Below are 21668 nucleotides of genomic sequence, written 5' to 3' on the forward strand. Positions count from 1 at the left end.
AGGCACAGCCTCCCTCACCCTCCACCGGGCCGCAGGCCGGGCTTCTGGCTCCTCCTTCCCCCCGGAGGAGTCGGCTTTCCGGGGGCCACAGGTTGCGGCTCTCCGGGGGCCACCCGGCTGCCGGCCTGGGCTCGGCACCCTCACCCCAGGGCCCCTCCGTCTGCTCCGCCCCGCGCCCTGTGGCCAGCGCCCTCCCTGGGCCCTCGGCGGCCTCCTGAGCCCTCGCAGGGGCACCGCTGAGGTCTCAGCGCCACCACTCCGTCCACCTCGGGTCAGGGGTCCGGAGAGCCCCAGGGACCCGAGAGCCTGGCGCGGGGCGCCTGCACACAGACGACCCCAGGCTCCGGGCCTTTGTGTGCTCTGCTCAGAGGCGGGGACTGGCCTGCGGCCCAGGAGGAGGCGGTGGGACCCACCGGGCCCGGACAGGAGGGAGGGGCAGGTGCCTGTGGAGCTGGGGGGGGAGGGGGAAGAGGGGGTCAATAGCTGGCTCAGGGCCTCCCAGGGAACGTCTAAGGGGAGATCCCAGCCTGGGTGCTGGCACTCAGCCTGCTCTGGGCCCCGGGCTGTCCTCAGCGTCTGCCCGCCCCCACCTCCGGCTGTGATGCTGAAGTGCCCATCCATGTCCTTACCGGGCCTGGACCGGCTGAAGCCACAGGATGGGGGCATGGAGGCAGGTGCACGTTCTGGGCACAGAAGGAACACCCTGACATGCCACCTGGGAAGGAGCCGCCTGGGAAGTCCTGTGGGATAGGGGGTGGGGGCCCCCACAAGCCGAGAATTCCCAGCGGCATCGGAGGGACCTGGGGCCCAGGGTGGAGAGGGTTTCCGAGCTGGAACCTGTGTCCTGGCCGCCTCTGGCCTTCCCAAGGGCGCCAGGCAGACCAGACCGGGGATGGCGAGGGTCCCACGGAGAAAGGCCTGGGGTGGGAGGAGGCCCGGGAAAGGGAGGGTGTGGTTTTCTGTGGGGTTTAGGAGGACAGAACCAGGCCCGACAGGCTGGGAACAGAGTGGTCAGAGCGCTGGGACCCCGCAAACACACGCTCAAGCAGTCCAGCGGGGATGTGGGGTGCAGAGCCCCAGGGCCGAGGGCAGGACAGGAGGGAGCACTGAGCGGCCCCACGGCCCATTAGCAGGACCGGGGCCCCCGAGTGCCGCTGACATGAACTGTGTCCCTGCACCCGCATCCCTGCACCCGTGTCCCTGCGCCCATGTCCTTGCACCCATGTCCTTGCAGGTCCCAGCTGGCCAGAGCGGCTGTCCTACTCGGGCAGGGCAGTGCTCACGTCACCCCGTGCCTGGAAGCCTGAAGTCAGAGATGCTGGCAGTGGCTGGGAGCTGAGAAGCACTTAGGTCTCAGGGGGAAGTGGGTGTCCCTTTCGGTAGCTTCTTTCTTTTTTTAAAAATCCTCACCTAAGTGATTTCCTGCTGATTTTTAGAGAGGAAAAGGAGAGAGAGAAAGAGGAGAGCGTGAGAAACATCAATGTGAGAGAGACATATCGATTGGTTGCCTTCTGCACAGGCCCCAACCCAGCGGTAGAGATAGAACCTGAAACCCAGGAACTGACCGGGCCCGGAATTGAACCCGAGACCGATTGGTGCACAGGCAGGCGGCGCCCTAACCCCGGAGCCATGCCAGCCAAGGCGATAGTTTCTTAAAGTCACAAACGCGCTGGAGGTGCTCACTGCGCCCGGCTGAGGGCTCTCCTTGGTCCCACTCCACTGCGGCCAGTGCCCTGCAGGCTCAGGCCTGGGCCCAAGGGCAGAGCTGGGGCTGAGCAAAGGGGCAGGAGGGAGGTGCCCGGGCTCAGGCTGACGGGCCTCAGCACTGAGCCCCCTGGCTCCAGGCTCCGAAGGCAGGGCCGCAGCTGCCTCCCATTCCTCCGGACGACAAGCAGAGGGTGTCGCAGCCCCACGAAAGGCATCCCGCAGCATCTCTGCCATGGGCGCTGCAGAGCGGTCAGACACTTCCCAAGCATTGGCCGTGGCTCAGCCTCGGAACCGCTGCCTGCTAGCTGCATACACACACACACGCACACACACACACACACACCCGCACAGCTCCCTGGCCACCTCCTGCCCGCCCGCCCGCCCCTCTTTCCTGCTGGGCCTTTCGGTCGAGGTCCTCAGGGCTGCCCCAGGTAGACAGCAAACCCCACGTCCTCGGGAATGAATTGAGGACTCGGAGCCTTCAGGGTGTAAGCCCTGTCAGGACCTAAAACAATTGTGAACACTTGTCAGGGTTTGGCAACCTAGAGGTGCCCCTTGGGCAGAGGGAGCTACCGATGAGCTGGCGTGAGGCAGGGGGAGGGGGCAGGGAGGGTGCCTGCTGGCCTCCGTCTTTGGGAAGACACCATCGGCCCCTGGATGTGCTAACTTAGATGCCTGCTCTTCCGGCCGAGGCTGTAAGGTCAGCAAATAAGCCCCTTCCTTAGAAAGGCTGGGTGCTTGCTCTTCAGTCTGCAGCCTCTGCTCCGGGCCCTGGGCTGGGGAGTTTTCCATGCCTGGGCCCTTTAAGAACTATTTCTTAGTTTGCTGCAGCCTGTGGGTCACGTGGACTCAGCCCCCTTGGCTTTGAAAGCCAGATGTTGGGGGTGGGGGGGGGCGTGTGGCTCGGGTGCAAGCCCTGAAAGCTGGGTGCCAGGCGTAGGGCTCAAGCCCTTGGCTCCCCAGGGAGAAGCTCCAGGTCGCCACACTGGGGGTGGGGGGTGTGGCCACGCTAGGCTCAGGCCTCTCCGCCGCTTCCGCGGGAGTTTTCCGCCTTTGCCCAGGAAAGAAGGGTTACCTACGGTCTCTGGAAGCTGGTTCTGTGTGAGAGTTGCTCAGCTAGTTCTGGGGTTTTTATTTTCGAGGCCGCTGTTCGTGCAGTGCTCGTGGGAGGAACTGAACTCAGCATCTTGCCATCTGGCCCTGTGGGACTAGAGCCTGCTGCCATGGCGCTGATGGAGGCTTTCGGCCTCCGGGAGGGCAGCAGGCCTCCGCGTGGGAACCCGAGAAGAGAGGCCCGGGGAGAGCACAGTCTTCGAGGAGCCTCTCCTAGGGGGTGGGTCCGCTTCCCTCCCTGTGACTCTGGGCCACACACAGGCGAGGGCCCGTCAGCCACTTCTGTTAGCAAAACTGGCAGCTTCCACCTGGGTCCCCTGGGGCCTGGAGTACCTGGTGGGAGGGGCCTGTGGAGAGGGTGAGACCCCACAGCTTTCATGGCATAGAGGGCCAGGAACGTGAGGGAGCCATCCTGGGCACTCTGAGCAGCCCCGAGCACCAGTCATCCCAATTCCTCCCCCTCCCCGGAGCAGGAGAATCACCAGTGGGCCCTGCCTGAAGTCCTGAAATGGTATAAACCAGTGGGCGGCAAACTCATTAGTCAACAGAGCCAAATATCAACAAGCACAACCATCGAAATTCCTTTGGAGAGCCAAATTTTTTAAACTTAAACTTCTTCTAAAGCCACTTCTTCAAAATAGACTCGCCCAGGCCGTGGTATTTTGTGGAAGAGCCGCACTCAAGGGGCCAAAGCACCGCATGTGGCTCGCGAGCTGCATTTTGCCGACCACTGGTATAAATAAAATGGTGGTTGAAGCAACTAGGCAGGCCATACAGGCATGCCCCGTTTTATTGCACTCACTTTTGTTGTATTTCACGTGTTACCGTTGTACATGTTACCGTTGTACAAGCCGAAGGCGAGGCCCGCCACCAGCAGATGTGCCTGACTCACTTTATTGCGGTGGCCTGGAACCAGCCCGCAATAGCTCTGAGGCAGGTGTGGCGTTGACGTGGCCACGGATCACCAGCGCCCTGGCTGCAGGGAGAGGTCCTGGCTGGGAGCACGTCTCCCAGGGGCGCTGCTGCCGGCCTGACAGGCAGTGGGGAGGCTTCCCCTGGGAAGCTGGGCTTGTTTTGTTTCTCTCAGTCTGGTGCTTGGGCCTGCCAGGACCTCGGGCACGGTTTTCTAACAGATGGGAGGAGAGGGGTAAACGGGAGCTCTCGCTTCTTTGCCTTTTGGTGGCAGAGAACAGGGACCGACTTTGAAATGCACGGAGGGGACCCAGCACCCGCAGCGGGAGGTCCCAGCACCCAGGTGGTGGGCCCGGGTCAGACCAGAGTGTAACATCCACATCGCTGCAGTTCATCCTAAGGAAGGAAGGGTGTTACCTGCGATACTTATTATAGAAGTTGGTTTTGAAACAGAGAATTTCACTGGTTTCCACTAAGCAAACGCTTCTCGGTAAAGAAAAAGGAAAGCCTGGGTGCAGAGTGGGGTGAGCCTGTATCAGCCCCCGGTCAGTGGCTCCTCTAACGGCACCTCTGCCTTCTCTCGCGGAGACGCCCACCTGCTGCCAGGCTCCTCCTAGTGAGGAGCAGCCAAGCGTCAGATAGCTCAGGCTCTGTAGTCCAGGCCCCATAATACTGGCACCCGAACGCTCTGCCCTCTCCCTGCTCCCAAGAGCTGTCCAGGAGCTTTTGGAAGCTAGGACAGAGAAACTGGTTCAGGAACCATCCGTGTCATAAACACGTGGGGTGCTTATCAAAATAAAGACTCTGGGGTCCCCCCCCCCCAGACCTCTGATGCCAAACCTCTGAGGCCAGAGCTGAACAATAGGAATTCAAAGCACCTTCCCTGGTGGTGCTGACATTTGATAACCACCCGGGGGGGGGGGCGCTCCCTTGATGGCAAGAGCCCATTAGGAAAGGGGGAAGGATGGCATTCTCACAAAGTGGTTCCTGGTCTGATTTCGCGGCTTCCAGCCGAGATAAGCTACCTGAGACAGTAATACACTTCCTGCAACTTGCCATCGTTGATCTCAGATTTTGCCTCTAGAACCACAGAGATCAGCACTGGTTTGTCCTTCACACCAGTGTGTCAGACACTTAAAGATGGTGGTCAGCAACTCCGACCTGCCTACCCCCATCCTGTCTTTTCTCTTTTGGGGTAGAATTGCTTGTTCCCACCGCCTGCAGGTGAAGTCCTAGTCCTATTTTGGCTGGAATCCTTGTGTTCTTTCATTGGGGAGACACTGGTTAATGCAATCATATAGGTTTCAGGTGTACCATTCTGTAACACACCATCCGTACATTGTACTGTGTTCACCTCCCCAAGGTGGAATTCTTCCTGTTAAGCTGGACGGCAGTTAGGGCGCCTGTGTCCATAGGCAGAGCCTCATTAATTACAATATGTCTGTATTGAGCTGAATTATCGTTGTACCAACGGAAACAAAAGCGTTTGCTAAGCATATTCATTGTCCTAAGACTGCAGAGCAAGTCAAATGCTTTAAGCTCTTGAGAAAAATTACTAGGTCAGTTACGAATCCTTCCAAAGAAAGTGACCCAGGCACCTTTATTAGTCACTTCCAGTTTGCTATTTGAACTTGAATAGAACTCCCTTCTTTTCTGATTTCTCTACCTCCTTAATGAGTCCCGCTCATTACTGGGGAATAAACTTTACTTTAATATGTAAAACAAACAAACAAAACTCACTTCCTCCATGTGTTTTCTAAGAGCTTTCATTCCCAGGAACACAGGGTAGGTGTTGTGTGTGAATGTGTGTGTGTATGCATGCATGTATACATGTGTGTGTAAGAATAATTAGGCTGGAAATGGAGAGCTTGGTTTTGGGAAGGAAATGGAGAACTTGGTTTTGCGATGGGATCTAGAGGATATGGACTCAAATGTCTACCCATTGGGCTGGTTACATAAGTGTGTGTAGTGAGCTGGAGCATGCGAGGCAGGAGGGAGGTGTCAGTGCTTAAGTGTAGGACACACACTTCCCAAGCCACTTTCTCTTCTGCAAAGGAGCTGGATCTTGTTGGTGGATAGCCATTTTGTGATGCTTTTCTTACGTGCCGAATTACAGAAACACACAGAGAGAGGTGTGTCTGGTGTCTCACTAAGAGATTCAGGGGAGTGCTTACAAGATCAAAAAATAAGAATGTGTAGAGGGTTCAGCCCATTTAAAAGAACTTTAGTCAAGGAAAATGAATGACAGATATGTCCTAGAACATGTGAGGAGATCCCTTATGCACTGCATTTATCTAAAGACTAGAGGCCCAGTGCATGAATTCATGCAAAGGTGGGATCCCAAGGGGATGGGGAGCCAAGACGCAATCAGCCCTCTGGTTGGGCGGTGGAACGCTCTTGCAGGCTGGGATCTGGATCTGTTCCACTCATGTTGCGTCAGTTGTTGGGAGTCACCTGGCGGCCACTTTTATATCCTTTCTTCCTGGCTGAGCATCTAGGGAGGGGAAGCACCCACAGTGCTGAGGCCAACTTCCAGGAGGCAGGTGGCGCTGCAGGGATCATACCAGTGGCCCTGGTCCATTAGTGCCCAGGCTGTTCTCTGATTAGACCTGCAGGACTACTGAGGGAGTGGCGGCTGCTGGTCGGTGGGTCACAGGTACAAGTCTGTCAGCTGAGCAGCACTCCCACTGTAGGAGTGAGCATTCCTGCATTGAGCATCTGCCCCTGGTGATCAGTGTGCATCATAGATCAGACTGGTTGTTTGATCATTCGGTCTTTCTGTCACTTAGGCTTTTATATATATATATAGATACTAAGTAAGGCACCCAAGGGGCATGTGCCTGGGAGATCAGGCTGAAAATGGATCAGGAGGCACAAACTGAAAGGTAAAATGAGCTGCATGTTTACGGCGGGGCTATGCCTGGCAGAGGAGCTGTTGAACAGGCCTAATGAGATGTGCTCACTTAGAGGAAGTTAGGAAGGAAATTTGAGATACAGCATTGAAGGCAAGCACCTCTGGTGAAGTGTGATGAGAGGAGGAGAAGGTGCAAGCTCTCTTCCATCTCAGGTGTGATGAGTCAGATGCAGGAAGGCAAGGCAGGATTTACAAGGTTGGAGGACTGGGAAGGAATCATGGGAGGGTTGGAGAGAAGTGGGAGAACTGCAGAAAGATGAGCAAGAATGGGCCAAAGCACTAGAAAATAAAACCAAGTTTCTAATCTCAGAAAAGACACCTAGACACCTGGCATAAGAAGGGTAAGCTGTCCTTCTTTCTGTCCATACCGAGGCAGAGAAAATGCACTGTCCTGCAACAGAAGGATTTAGATAAAGATTTCTTCTTGTTTATTTAGTTAACTTTTTAATGAGCTTTTTTGTTAAAGTATAGTTGACATACAATATTATAGTAGCTTTGGGTAGTACAACATGGCATTTTGATATTTCTGTACCTTACAATGTGATCCCTGTAAGTCTAGTAACCAGCTGTCTATAAAAGTTATGGTGTTACTGATGATATTCCTTGTGCTGTATATTACACCCCATGAGTTATCTATTTTATAACTAGAAGTTTGTCACTCTTCCTCCCAGTTACCCTTTCAGCCATCTCCTCCAAGCCTCCCCCCTCTGGCAATTCACCTATTGATGAATCTGTTTCTGCTTTGTTTGTATGTTTTTGTTTTATTTTAGATTTCACATATAAGTGAAATCATACTGTATTTGTCTTTCTGACTGACTTATTTCACTTAGTAATAATACCTTGTCCATATGTGTTGTCGCAAATGGTAAGATTTCATTTTTTTGTACTATGGAATAACATTTCATTGTGTATCTATGTAAATACTATGTTGAAAAAAGAGGAGAAAGTTGGGGGGTGCTTTTATTTTCCTGATATTAGAGGTTATGTTAATGTAGTGAATCACAGTGTTTTGTGGGTATTGAACCATTCTTCCATACCTGGAATAAATCTCACTTGATCATGGTGCATGATCCTTTTCACATAGTGTTGAGTTTGGTTTGCTAATATTTTGTTGAGAATTTTACATCAGGGATGGTGGCCTGTAATTTTCTCTTTTTGTAAAGTCTTTGCTTGATTTTAATATCAGGATAATGCTGACCTAGTAGAATGAGTCTGAAAGCATGTTTTGAATAGTTTGAGAAGAAAAGCTATTGATTCTTCTTTAAATGTTTGGTAGAATTTACTGTGAAGCTGTCTGGTCCTGGACTTTTGTTTATTGAGAGTTTTTGAAAATTACTGCAGTCAATTGTTACTAGTTATTGGTTTCTTCAGATCTCCAGATCTTCTGTTTTTTGTTTTCTGATTCAGTCTTAGAAGATTGTATGTTTCTAAAATTTATCCATTCCTCCTAGGTTGTCCAATGCTTTGGCATATAATTGTTCACAGCCTTCTTTTATGACACTTTGTATTTCTGTGGTGTGGTTGTCACTTTTCTTTTTTGTTGTTGATTTTATGTATTTGGGCGCGCGCTCTCTCTCTCGCTCTCTCTCTCTCTCTCTCTCTCTCTCTCTCTTCTCTCGACGAATCTGATTGTCAATTTTATTTATTCTTTCTAAGAACTAGCTCTTAGTTTATTTATTTTTATTTTGTTTTTTAAATATATTTTATTGATTTTTTTTTTTTTTTACAGAGAGGAAGGGAGATAGAGAGCTAGAAACGTCGATGAGAGAGAAACATCGACCAGCTACCTCCTGCACACCCCCTGCCAGGGATGTGCCCACAATCAATGTACATGCCGTTGACCAAAATTGAACCTGGGACCTTTCAGTCCACAGACCGACACTTTACCACCGAGCCAAACCAGTTTCAGCCTAGCTCTTAGTTTTTTTTTTGTTTTGTTTTTTTTTATAAGTTTCTACTTCATTTATTGCATTCTGATCTTTATTATTTCCTTCTCTACTTACTTTGGGTTTTGCTTGTTCTTCTTTTCTAGTTTCCTGAGGTGTAAAGTTAGATTGTTTATTGGAGACTTTTCCTGCCCTATGAAGTAGGCCTATGTAGCTATAAACTTCCTCCTTAGAACTGCTTTTGCTGCCTCCCATACATTTTGGAAAGTTATTTTCATTTGTCTCAAGGTATTTTTTTATTTCTGGCTTGAATTCTTCTATGATCCATTGGTTGTTTAGTAGCATGCTGTTTAACCTCCACATATTTGTGTTTTTCCTTTTTCTTCCAGTGGTTGATTTCTAGTTTCATATCATTGTGTTGGAAAAAATGTGCTTTCTATAATTTTAATGTTATTGAATGTGTTGAGGATTGTTTTGTGGCCTAATATATGGTCTGTCCTGGAAAACGTTCCATGTACACTTGAGAAAGATGTGTATTCTGCAGTTTGGGGATGAAATGTTCTATAAATGTCTATTAAATTGATCTGATATTATGCGACATTTAAGGCCATTTCTTTATTAATGTTCAGCTTGGATGATCTATCCATTGAGATAAGTGGGGTTTTCAAGTCTCCAACTATTCCTGAATTATTGTTAATTTCTGCCTTTTGGTCCATTAATATTTGCTTTAAATATAAAGCTGCTCCTATGTTGGGTGTATAGATATTTACAACTGCTACATCCTCTTCTTGGACTGACCCTTGAATCATTGTCATGCCCTTCTTTGTCTCTTTTTACAGTCTTTGTCTTAAAGTCTATTTTGTCCCGATATGAGGATTGCTACCCAGCTTTCTCTTCATTTCTATTTGCATGGAATATCTTTTTCCATCCCTTCACTTTGTCTGTTTTTGTTTTTTTAAATCTGAAGTATTTTGTAGGCAGCATATAAATGGGCTTTATTTTTATCCATTCAGCCTATTTTGATTGGAGCATTCAGTCCATTTATATTTAAATGAGTTATTGATGGGTATGTACTTATTGCCATTTTGTTAATTGTACATATTTTGGTTGTTTTTGTAGTTCTATTTCCCCCACTCTTCTCTTGATCTCTTTATGGTTTGCTGGTTACGTTTCGGTTCCTTTCTCTTTATTTTCTGTTTATCTTTTGTACATTCTTGGTTTGTGGTTACCATGAAGTTCCTATGCTTTGACCTATATCTATTTTAAGCTGATATGCATTTTTAAGTTCAAACACATAGAAGCACTATGGTTTTACTTCCCCTCCACACTTTGTTTTCAACATTATATTTTAAGTATTTTTTTAGATAGCCCCTAACTACTTATTGTAGTTATTGGGGATTTTGATATTTTTTCTTTTAATCTTCATGCTAGCATTTTTAGTGGAAGTTCCACAGCCTTTACTAGCAAGACTTTTTCACGTTTTATTTCAGGTTAAGGCCTTTTCTTTTCCACGTAAAGAAGACCCTTTAACATTTCTTGCAAAGTTGACTTAGTGGCAATGTACCCCTGTAGCTTTTTCTTGTCTTGGAAACTCTCCTTCAATTCTGATTGATGGCCTTGCCTGGTAGAGAATATTCTAGACTGTAGGTTCTTTCCTTTTGGCATTTTCTTCCACTGCCACTCCAGGCCCTGTTTTCCTCAGCAGCACTGTCATCCAAACTGTCAGCCCCCCAACGTAATGAGGTCATTCCTTGCCAACCTGGTAACTAGTCTCATACCATTACCGATGGGTGGTGACACGCCAATCTGTCCAGGTAACACAGGAATTAAAATAGAACTGGCAGAAAGTTTCATATAAAAGGGGATTTAAATTTCATTCTTACTAAAAATTCCTTTTTAGTAAGAATGAAAAAAAAAATCGTTCTTTTACCTAACAACACTCTCTTTAGCTATCCTTAAGCTTGTTTCCTCCTGCAAGGTACTCTGTGGTCAGCTAACCTGTCAAAATAACACTCAGGTATCTGGACATAGTTAAGTGTCTTGTGCTATAGTATCTATTTTTTTTTTAAATTATTAATGGGTATGGCTCCCCTCCAGTTGCCCCTTTTCTCCAAAAGCCTTGCCTCTAAGCCATCACCTGGGAAATTGTAAAAACTATAAACTCTAAGCTCCCACCCTGACTTACTAAATTACAGATGCTTGGGATGTGGCAGACCTGTGTCTCACAAACCTTCCAGGTGATTCTGATGCAAGCTCAAGTCTGAGAGTCGCCGTTCCAAAATCTATAGCGAAGGGCTAAGAGCACCTGACCAATAGTTAGCAAACTGGACGAGCTCATTCTGGGTCTTCCACCCACACTCCGCTGTTAACACATCAGGACTCTCCTCGTAAAACAACACGAAGCCTTCATGATTTGGAGGTGGAGGACAAGGGGAGACATGTTCAACTGACTTCAATTCCCAGTCACTGGCTTTACACATAAGATTCTATTTAATCTTCAAAACAGTATGTATACGTATAAGGCCACTACTACTTCACCAGATGAGTAAACCAAACTAAGAAAAGATTATATAGTGGACAGAGCGTCAGCCTGCGGACCAAAGGGTCCCAGGATCAATTCCGGTCAAGAGCATGTTGCAGGCTCCTCCCCGGCCCCTGGTCGGGGTGAATGGAGGAGGCAACCAATTGATGTGTTTCTCTCACATCGATGTTTCTGTCTTTCCCTCTCTCTAAAAATCGATGGAAAAATATTCTCAGGTGATGATTAATGCCCCCCAGGCCCCCCCCCCCCCCAAAAAAAAAAGATTAGCTAATTTACCTAAAGACACAGTGCTACATAATGGCTGGGACTTGAGTTCCAGTCTAAGTCAAATGTCTTTTTTAAATCAGAGAATGATAATTCCACACGGACAGGTCATTAGTGGCATCATTCCAATGGGGGAAAGGTAGCCAGCATTACTGTGGCATCATTCTTTAGAAAACCACAGTTGTGTGAACAGCATGCACGTTTATGTGGATGGCTAAGGTGAGCCTTCTTGTACTTGAACCTGTTTGGCTCAGGGCGGGGGAAGCAGCACCAGATTGTTGCTGGAACTCATCTGCTGTGAGACTGGACTCCATGTAGGTCACCCTTCCACTCCTAACTGAAGCTTTGCCCTCAGACAATCCCTTTTATCCCCATTGGAAGTCACTGAGCCAACCCAATGCAGCACATTGCCAGCTCCTGAATGAGGACCCTCCATCATTGCGGGCCAACGGCACCTTCTCCCAGGAACTCCCAACCGACGACCGAGGCCTTCAGAAATAAAGTAGAGCCAAAACCGGTTTGGCTCAGCGGTAGAGCGTCAGTCTGCGGACTGAAAGGTCCCAGGTTCGATTCTGGTCAAGGGCATGTACATTGGTTGCGGGCACATCCCCAGAAGGGGGTGTGCAAGAGGCAGCTGGTTGATGCTTCTCTCTCATCGACGTTTCTAGCTCTCTATCCCTCTCCCTTCCTCTCTGTAAAAAAATCAATAAAATACATTAAAAAAGAAAGTAGAAACCCTCCACACCAGGTAAGAACCATGGTCCACACAGACTGCTTTAGCGTGTTAATCAGAGTTCATCTGGTGGCATCCGGTGTCACCCTGTGCTGTTAATTCCAGAGCCTGTAGAGTTGTTGCGCCAATTAAAAGGAAGAAACTCTGTTAGCTCTCAATTAGCGGCACCACTGGAGAGGAACAGTGACGTGGTAGATTTTGCAATGTTGTTCCCTCTGGCTTTGGAATGCACTATTTTTTTTTTCCCCCAGATTAACTTTTCTAATTATATTTTGTGCAGCCTAATACTAACTGGCATTTGCATTTCCTGGGCACACAACATCCAACACTGAGCTGGGGACACAGTAGTGGCAAGTGAAAGCTGTGCTGGTCCCGGGGAATGACAGTGCTGGTGCGGAAAACCCACCCGTGGATAATGAACAGAGAACTAATTATAAAGTGCTCTGCAAATATTGCATCTGAAGCAGAGATGGTGAATTAGGAATTCTCCAAGGACATGTGAACAGAATAAAAAAGCTTATTGAAATTCTAAAAGGGACAGAAGCTTCCAAGAATTGTCTTTTCGCGTTAATGGAGCCACATGGAAAGAGGCTGCAGGGAAGGGCCACGGAGTGACTGGGTGGTCGTTCAAACAAGAAAACCCCAAGCAGTAATACCAACGCGTTTTACAAGAGCGTTTGAAATGAATTTTATTGTTGGACTTTTACAAGTAGTCTTTAAAAGGCTTCAAACAAGAACTCTGTTGCAAAACGCTAATAAATAGCTTGCCCCAAGTCCCCAAACAAAACGTAAAACAAAGTAAAAAAACTAAACTCAGGCGGATAAGCAAGCCTTCAGAATGCTTAAATGCTAGTGACGTTTCTCATTGATAAAAGAGATATTGGACAATGTACAATCTCCTGCACACACCTCAGAGACAGCCGGGATCTTTTACAAAGCACTCTGAAACCTTCCCATTTCCATGATAGAAATGTCACCAGGAAAAGAAGAAGAAAAAAAAAAAACACCATGGAGAAATCACAATCATGGATGAAACTGTAGCATAAAAGTCTGGGGCTGGGGTTCGGGGAAGAGGAAAATCCACCCTGTTTCTTTCAGGGCCGGAGTGAGGAATGGGTTGGGGTTCCTTGGGGCAGGGAACGTCCAAGCAGATGATACTAGGCTGCTGCACGCTCCCCCTGAAAGGGCACCGGTGTCAGTTTCCAGACAATTCTGAAGGCTAGGGACAGGGCCACCGGGGCTCCCCCCCGCGGCCGGGCCCAGGGCGTGAGCTCGGCAGGACCCGGGGCCTTGGAACCAGCGCCCAGGCAGCGCACACCAGGCAGGAAGAGCAGCGCAGGGCCCGTTTCCACAGCAGAACCCTTTGGCGGCCACAGAAGATGCAGGAAATGCCGTGCGTTGGGTGCACACTGGGGCATGCAGGTTTCAAAAGCCCATCCCACCGTCACAGTCATTGCTCCTAAGAAGCAGGTATTAAAATTCACAACGTAACAGCCGCTTTTCCTACTGACAAATACTGGCAAAATCTTGCTTTGGAGACAAGGGTTTATTAATTCTTTAATATAGTCAGTTGGAGTGAGCTAAAAATACAATTTGTTCATCTTTTAAAAAATCTCCAACACTAGACTGTTGGCCAAAATGCATTCAGGTACTATTTTAGGTTGAAAGAATTCTGGAATCAATCACTGTTTGGAGCCTGGAAGCTGTAGAGAGGCTGATTCCAGTTTGGTGGGATTCACTTAAGCCAAAGGAGAGGGCTCTGACTCTGAGGAGCACACAGCACCCGGGCCATCTCCCTGGGGAGGGGAAGGGGGAATGAGGGCACAAGGCAGGACTGGAGGGGCGTGGCTGCCTCTCTGGTCCCGGGCTTTGCAGGCAGGATAAGAACCCTGTCCTGCCAGTCTCTGCAGGACAGGAGCAAACCGCAGGGGCTCCTGCACAGTCAGCAGGAGAGGCAGGCCCTGGGAAGGCAGGCAAGGAAACCCCCTCCCCAAATACACAATTTAGAAATCTTTTATTTTCCTAGGAACAATGACATTCGTCAGGATAATGAGGGAAAGCTTGGGTTACCTGAAATAGTTAAGAAAGAGCCGGAGGAAATAGAGGCAGATAAGCCCGGGAACCTTGTTCCAGGCCCAGTTTCTTTTTAAATACATAACAGATAAAGATATTGTGCAAAAAAATAAAGACATTCACATTTTAGCAGTTAAACTTTATTTTACTTTTTAAAATTTTTACTTTTTGTTTTTCTTTTCTACAAAAGGCAGACAATGATTGTTGATCTGCAATTGTGTGTGTGTGTGTGTGTGTGTGCCCCCAAAGAGGGCCTGGAAGGATGGAAGCTGAGCAGGAGTCTGAGCGCGCTCAGTGGCAGGCCTGGGGCCTGCACAGCTCGGGAGGCTCGGCGCTCCGGGCCGCCTGCCCTAGCTCATGTCGATGGTGTTGAAGACCCACTCGGTGAACTTCTTCAGCTTGTCCGAGGCGTTCTGGGACTCCTCCTGCAGCCTCAGGTTGTCCTCTCGCAGGTGCTGGACTTCTGCCTGAAGGTGGGCTTTGTCTTCTTTCTCCTGAGGCAGAGAGAAAAGGACTGAGCACGGTACCCACCTCGGCAGGCCGCCGAGAAGAGTGGCTGTGGGTCTGTCCGCACCCTCCGCCAGTGCCCACTTTTCCTGCCGCTCAACTTCTGTCTCCAGGCCTAGGCCTGCGTGTTCAGATCCGCTCACCAGGGAGCAGGACTGCCCGAGAGTCACCACAGGTTTGTCTTAGAATGTAAATGTGTTTTAAAGTCTTTGTTAATAAGGACGGTCTTACAGTGCAGACTGCTGTTTTGGTGGTTGCTGCTTTAATATAGTCAAAGCTGTTCCAGAGACAAGACAAGGTGAAGGTCTCTGGGCACGGAGGCGCGGTCACACTGACAACACGAGGGTCTGGGCTCCTGACCCGCGTACGGGGGCTGGGCAGCTCAGAGGGGGCGGCTGAGGCTCGAGGCTTCCACAAAGGGAACACATGAAGGCCTTCCTGCACTATGTGGCCAGTGGGAACCGAGCTCCCAGGAGCCCCCCAAACACCCACCCTTCCCCCACGAAGCAACATGCCTTAAAGGGGCCGGCTGCTTGAGAAGACGCCTACCTTCTTCAGGTCTTCCCGCAGCATCTTCAGCATCCCCTCCAGCTGGTCCACCTTGGAGGCCAGAGTGGGGGAGGAGTCCTTACTGCTGGAACGAGAAACAGTCCACGTTGGCGGGGCCTCCCTGGCGGGGTCTGTTTGGCATTTTTTAAAAAACGAGGTGGCTGTATTTGTAACATGGTTTTCAATGTCAAATTACTCAGGATGGCAACCCAATGTGCATGTTCACTTTAAAAAAGAAAATGGTCATCTCAACAAAAGGCAGTACAAGCAGGAACTACGGCCACTCCATGGCTTCCTTTGTGTAAGAGGCCACGTTTTTGTAACAAAAGAACCAGGACAATCAGTGAAAACGGTCTCCTTGGCGCTTTCTGGCAGGGTCACCGGGAACAGTGCCATGACCCGTCTGCAGTGGCTTTCAGAAGAGGGGCTGACGTAAGTGCCACCTCGGGGCAACAAGGAGGGCAGGTCTCAGGTCCCCAGAAAATACCGTATTTTTCGGACCATAAGACGCTCCGGACCATAAGACGCACCAGTTTTTAGAGAAGGGAAATGAAGAAAAAAAGATTCTGAAACAAATAGTGTCCTAAAATATTTTATGTGCATTAAAACCCAACATCACAGTCATAAACACATGTAATCAACCCTGTAAACAGCAGCATTTAGAACCATTTTAGAGCCGGGCAAGCACACAGAGACCACACAGAGCAGGGCAAGTAAAAAAACTTTTTTTTAAAAGTATATGTATAGGCTATATTTGGACCATAAGACGCAGGGACTTTCCCCCCCCCACTTCTGGGGGAAAAAAAGTGCGTCTTATGGTCCGAAAAATACGGTAGTCTGTGGCCACTATCCAGCTGTAAGCTATTGTGCACACATCTTAAAAACGAGTCTAAATGTCTTTACTTTTAAAATAAGACTACATGTTTCAAAAGCTTGTCAGTCTACCCTGAATGTCTTTATATTCTTTGCTATTATGACCAGCAAGCTAGATACACAAATTTTAAAAATATGTTTTTATTATTTCAGAGAGGGAAAGGAAGAGATAGAAATATCAATGATGAGAGAGAATCACTGATCGGCTGCTTCCTGCATGCCCCCCACTGGGGACTGAGTCCGCAATCCAGACATGTGCCCTGACTGGAATTGAACCCTGGTCCCTTCAGTCGGCCAGCAACGCTCTAGCCACTGAGCCAAACCAGCGAGGGCGACACACAATTTTCCTATTCTCTATCTGTCCCATGGCTGACCAGAGATGCTATAATATACAGTAAGTCCCACTTAACACCACACATAGGATCTGCAACTTTAAGTAAAACGACATTAAACAACCAATTTTACCACAGGCTCATTGACATAACCAAGAGTTAAGTTGCTTCAGCATCTCATCAACGTTAGAATGAAACGATGTTTTCAAGGACCACTGGTACAATAATGTCACATGTACATCTATCCCTGCCACCTGGAACAGAGGGGAGAGCGCCTGCCTCTGCACGTTACACAGACGTCAAGTCCATGTTCTTAGCTCACAAGAAAGCCTCTGAGTCTGTTACTGCTTATTCATTTTACACACATTCCTCTCAGTTATTGCTTATCCATTTTACACACACTCCTGAGTTATTGCTTATCCATTTTACATACACTCCTCTCAGTTATTGCTTATCCATTTTACACACACTCCACTCTGTTGCTTATCCATTTTACACACTCCTCAGTTATTGCTTATCCAATTTACACACTCCTCAGTTATTGCTTATTCATTTTACACACACTCCTCTCAGTTATTGCTTATCCATTTTACACACTCCTCAGTTATTGCTTATCCATTTTACACACTCCTCAGTTATTGCTTATTCATTTTACACACACTCCTCAGTTATTGCTTATCCATTTTACACACACTCCACTCTGTTGCTTATCCATTTTACACACACTCCTCTCAGTTATTGCTTATCCATTTTACACACACTCCACTCTGTTATTGCTTATCCATTTTACACACTCCTCAGTTATTGCTTATCCATTTTACACACTCCTCAGTTATTGCTTATCCAATTTACACACTCCTCAGTTATTGCTTATTCATTTTACACACACTCCTCTCAGTTATTGCTTATTCATTTACACACACTCCTCTCAGTTATTGCTTATTCATTTTACACACTCCTCAGTTATTGCTTATCCATTTTACACACTCCTCAGTTATTGCTTATTCATTTTACACACACTCCTCTCAGTTATTGCTTATCCATTTTACACACACTCCTCTCAGTTATTGCTTATCCATTTTACACACACTCCTCTCAGTTATTGCTTATCCATTTTACACACACTCCTCTCAGTTATTGCTTATTCATTTTACACACACTCCACTCAGTTATTGCTTATCCATTTTACACACACTCCTCTCAGTTATTGCTTATCCATTTTACACACACTCCTCTCAGTTATTGCTTATTCATTTTACACACATTCCTAGGTACCCCGTGGCCCAGACCTAGTGCAGAGCTGGAGCTGCCAGGTCGCAGGCACATTCATAAGCATGACCGACAGGCAGCTGTGGGGAGACTCGAGGGCTAACCACACAGGAATCTGGGATATTTTAGCACAAATGGCTCTTCTTACCTTGCTTCCTAACGCCAAGGGTACAAGTGTATAATCGCATTAAATAAAGAACATTCAAAATTCCCATTCTAAGTTACCAAGGATGGTTTAACCGTGTTTACAGTATTCAATTACAAAGTGTTCTAACTGAAACAGGAAGTGCTGGCACTGCAGTGAGACCCTCCCCTTCACTTCCCCCAGCTCGTCCAGGGGCCTCCGTCTCCTCACACGGCTGCTGATGGAGGTGCTGTGTGTGCAGGGGCGTGGCCTCACCTCCGGGTGACCCACCTGCTGTAGGACTTCATCTGGACCAGGGCCTGGTCCTCAAGCTGGTCGCTGTTGGATGCAGCACTCAGGGGGCGATGGTTTTCATCACTAGCAGCAAAGAAGGAGGCTCTCTGGACTGCAAAGGAGGCAAAACGCTCAGCAGCTGGGCTCTGAGTCAACATGTGGCCCACACTGACTCCCCAACCTCACAGGAAAAAACAGCTGTTTTAAGCTCAACAGGATTGTAGCCTTGCGACTGTCCTTAAAAAATAGCTGTTGTGCATCAATTTTAGTCCCCTTTTCTCTTATCAAATTCTCACTCTGTTCACCGTTTCCCTGGAAACAGGCCTTGTGCCAAGTTCCCAGCCCAGGCTCCCACTCAGCGATGACGTCATGTGCACCAGGAGCTCGGATTGGGCTTCCTGAGACTCCCGTGGCCACTTCTGGGCTGGACCGCGTCCACACTGGGTGCTTCCAAGGGTCCCAACTTAACCCTCGAGCCAAGAAAACAGAATCAACTTTAAAAACTCCTAGTACAGACAGAAAACATCTACCATTCTGTACGTCTAGTCAAGGCAGGAGTGACGCTCAGACAGGCCCCAGGCCTCCCTGAGCCCCCACTGCCCTGGTTCCAGCCTCACAGCCAAGAAAGGGTGGTGACCCTAATGCCACAGAATGGGGGCTGGGAGAACCTGGCCTGCACCCACTCGGACTCTGCAGGGCACAGGGCAGGTGACGGACGCATAAGTACATATGGTGTCTACATAAATGAGAGGGACCAACAGACTGCAGTTCAAAGCCATGTTAGACCTGCTGTCAGCTACGTGGGGATTCCTTGCTGACTGCGTCATGGTGGTCTGACTTCCAAGGCCTAACCAGTTTCTCCTGAAAACTGGAGCTTGTCTGAAGAGCTACTTTCAAGTCTTCAAAGAGGAGCAATAACAACACCCCCGCCCCCCAAGAAGTCATCTGCTCTCATCCCCTTTTTGTTGTTGTTAATCCTTAGCTGAGGATATTTTTCCCCCTGAGTTTCAGAGAGAGTGAGAGGGGGAAAGACAGAGAGAGAAACATCGCTGTGAGAGATACACTTCGATTGGTTGCCTTCCGCCCACTGCCACCCCAATCCCCCCCCCTCAATCCTGCAATGGAGGTACGTGCCCTTGACTGGGATCAAACTTGCAACCCTTCGAGTCCTTGGGCCAGCACTCTAGCTGCTGAGCCAAACCGGCCAGGGCCTGTCATCGTCATTTTATGAAGAACGGCTTAACAGTAAAAGTTTGGAATGATGATCTAAGAATGAAGTCAGTCTATTCCAAAAAAGGAACCCGACAACCTATGTCAGGACACAAGGCAGGTCTGTGGTTTTACATACGTCAGTGCTGTCGAAGGACCATGGGCCTAGAGCAAACCTGAGCAGGGGGGCTGGCACAGGAACAACGCAGACAGGACCCATGCCACCCCTCTCGGGGGCGATGAATGTGGGAAAGGGAGCACCCTGCTCCTGGCAGGATGGGGCGGGCCCAGCACCCTAATGGAGCCCCTGTGTGTTTAGCAATGATGTCCTTATGATGTGAGGAAGGACCACATTCTTCTCCTTCAAGTGACAGTTGGGACCCCCTGCCCTTCCCACTCAGGAAGGAAGGACCCATGCTATGAATTCCTCCGTAGAGAACACATCAGGCTCCACCTGACGGAATCAGAGGATGTGAGTCCCTGCTGAGCACTCAGGAACAGCTGTGCCGGTGATGGAGGACACAGGGTGACGGAGACTGGCCAGCACTCACACGGCAGCATGGCCCTGGTAGGTCCCAGCCCAACTAACTGCTCAGTCCCCAGAGAACTCACCCTCGTAGGCCTTGGCGGCATCCACCAAGTTGGACCAATCCAAATCTGCAGCAGCGTCGGGCAGGGGCATGAGGCCGGGGTCGGGCATGGACCTGCGGGCCTCCTGGACGTCGGTGAGGGAGCTGTCTGAGGCGGAGAACTCTCCTGCGGGAAGAGATGAGGGATCAGATGCTCCTCGGGCCACAGACCACTCGGGAGCTTACCCTCTCCTGCTACCTCGGCTGGTCTGGTTGCCGGTACCGAGAATTAGCTTCTAGTTGAGGTCTTAGTGGCCTTTTCAGAGCTGAGTTCAACTACAAATTGGCTTCCTCCAGTCTTAAGTAATTTTTTTTTTTTTTTTTAATAACTTCCTACTCTCTCATTTCCAGTGGTGTGACTGAGGGAAAAGGCAGTTTTCCACTGCGGCAACACATCCGTTTGGCGGGAGCTGCTTGTCTGCCTTGGGGTCCAGGACGGCCCGTATCTCACTTTTCCTTATGGTCCAGGGATTCGGGCTGGAGGAAGAGGCATCCTCGTCTTCCCAAGGATAAGCACCTCTGGGGACACAGCAGTCCAACAGCCGAGCCTCTTCTAAGGTGACAGTGTTTAAAACATAAATATTGGGCCACTGTAAACAGCTTGACCTGTGCAGGCAGGAACAGGCGAGGGGGCGGCACCACGCCCTATGAGGGCGCTGCTCCAGCTCGTGCTGTGGAGCACACAGAGGGGTTGGGGCTCGATAAAGGCACATGCGGCCAATGGCCAGGAGGAGGGTGGGAAGAGAGGAGGGTGGGAAGAGGGCAGGGGTGTGCAGTTTCGTGAGAAAGGCCGCCCAGAATAGGACGTGACACTAGCCCTCATCAGAATGGATGGAGCTCCCAACTGAGATGTGCAAGCAACTCCAGAAATACCTGTTTACAAGGGGTTAAAAAGTTTCATCCATTATGAGAAGCTGGTAAACCAGGGTATATTTAGTGCTTGTTTTCCCTCCCGAATTACACGAAGAGCGGCTCTGACGTGCAGCTGCTAGTTATTAACGTGCTTAAAATTAGCTCGATTATGCGTTAATGGAAATAACAAATACTGCCAGAAATTAAATGCTCAGTTCTACTGAAACTCGCTCCCACCAAGGGTACCTAGGTAGGACAGACACTTTTGTGTGTCACTCATAATCCTCTGCTCTTTTCATTTCTGGGGCTCAGATATCATACGGGGGGGCGGGGGGGGGGAGGGAAGAAATCACCCCTCCCCATGGCCCACATTCATTTCCGTGGTATTCCCATGCCACGAGGCCAGGCCCAGGCACCAGCCAACAAGGACTGCTCAGCTCAGGACACGGGATCCAACTCCTGTGAGAGCAGGAGGAGATGATGGGCAGGTTTGGCAAGAATGGTCCCAGACTTTCCCATCCTCAGGGCTGGGCCTGTACCCCGGCCCCACTGGCTGGATGACGGCTGGGTTTTCTGGGCTGCCCACAGGACAGAAGCCTCTAGAAGGCAGGGCTGTACTGACAGACATGTGCAGAGAGGCATCACAAGGCTAAAGGAGTGCAGGGGCGGTAGAGGCACCCTGGGCAAGAAAGTTTTAGAAGCAATGGATTCAGGGGGGTGTGGCCCCAATGTGGGGACAGAGAGGGAGAAAGGATTCTGGCACATTGGGTCACAACCAGAAGGCTTTTTCTAGAGTCTGGACGGTAAAAAGCGCAGCTGGATGCGGGGAGCTGGCACAATCCCCAAGTGGTGCCTGCAGGTTGAGTGGGGGAGGGGAACGGGGGAT

General features: G+C 49.3%; 1 protein-coding gene across 26 annotated transcripts in view; it reads right to left on the bottom strand.

The window, feature by feature from the left end:
- Positions 1–12734: 12734 nt before the first annotated feature.
- SIPA1L1 (signal induced proliferation associated 1 like 1) overlaps positions 12735–21668 on the bottom strand; it is a 385638-nt gene continuing 376704 nt past the window's right edge. For 19 of the 26 annotated variants that reach the window (XM_045579110.1, XM_045579114.1, XM_045579079.1 and 16 more), the window contains 4 exons: positions 19914–20057; positions 18075–18204; positions 15201–15285; positions 12735–14638 (listed from right to left, as the gene is read on the bottom strand). In XM_045579110.1, the coding sequence (XP_045435066.1) occupies positions 14495–14638; positions 15201–15285; positions 18075–18204; positions 19914–20057 (503 nt within the window). In that variant the 3' untranslated portion in view covers positions 12735–14494. Of the gene's footprint in view, positions 14639–15199; positions 15510–16121; positions 16186–18074; positions 18205–19913; positions 20058–21668 lie in introns of those variants that run through there. The other 7 variants (XM_036432516.2, XM_036432492.2, XM_036432501.2 and 4 more) reach the window with 5 other exon arrangements.

The sequence above is a fragment of the Pipistrellus kuhlii genome, unplaced genomic scaffold (genome assembly GCF_014108245.1).
Source record: "Pipistrellus kuhlii isolate mPipKuh1 unplaced genomic scaffold, mPipKuh1.p scaffold_m20_p_1, whole genome shotgun sequence".
Lineage (NCBI taxonomy): Eukaryota > Metazoa > Chordata > Mammalia > Chiroptera > Vespertilionidae > Pipistrellus > Pipistrellus kuhlii.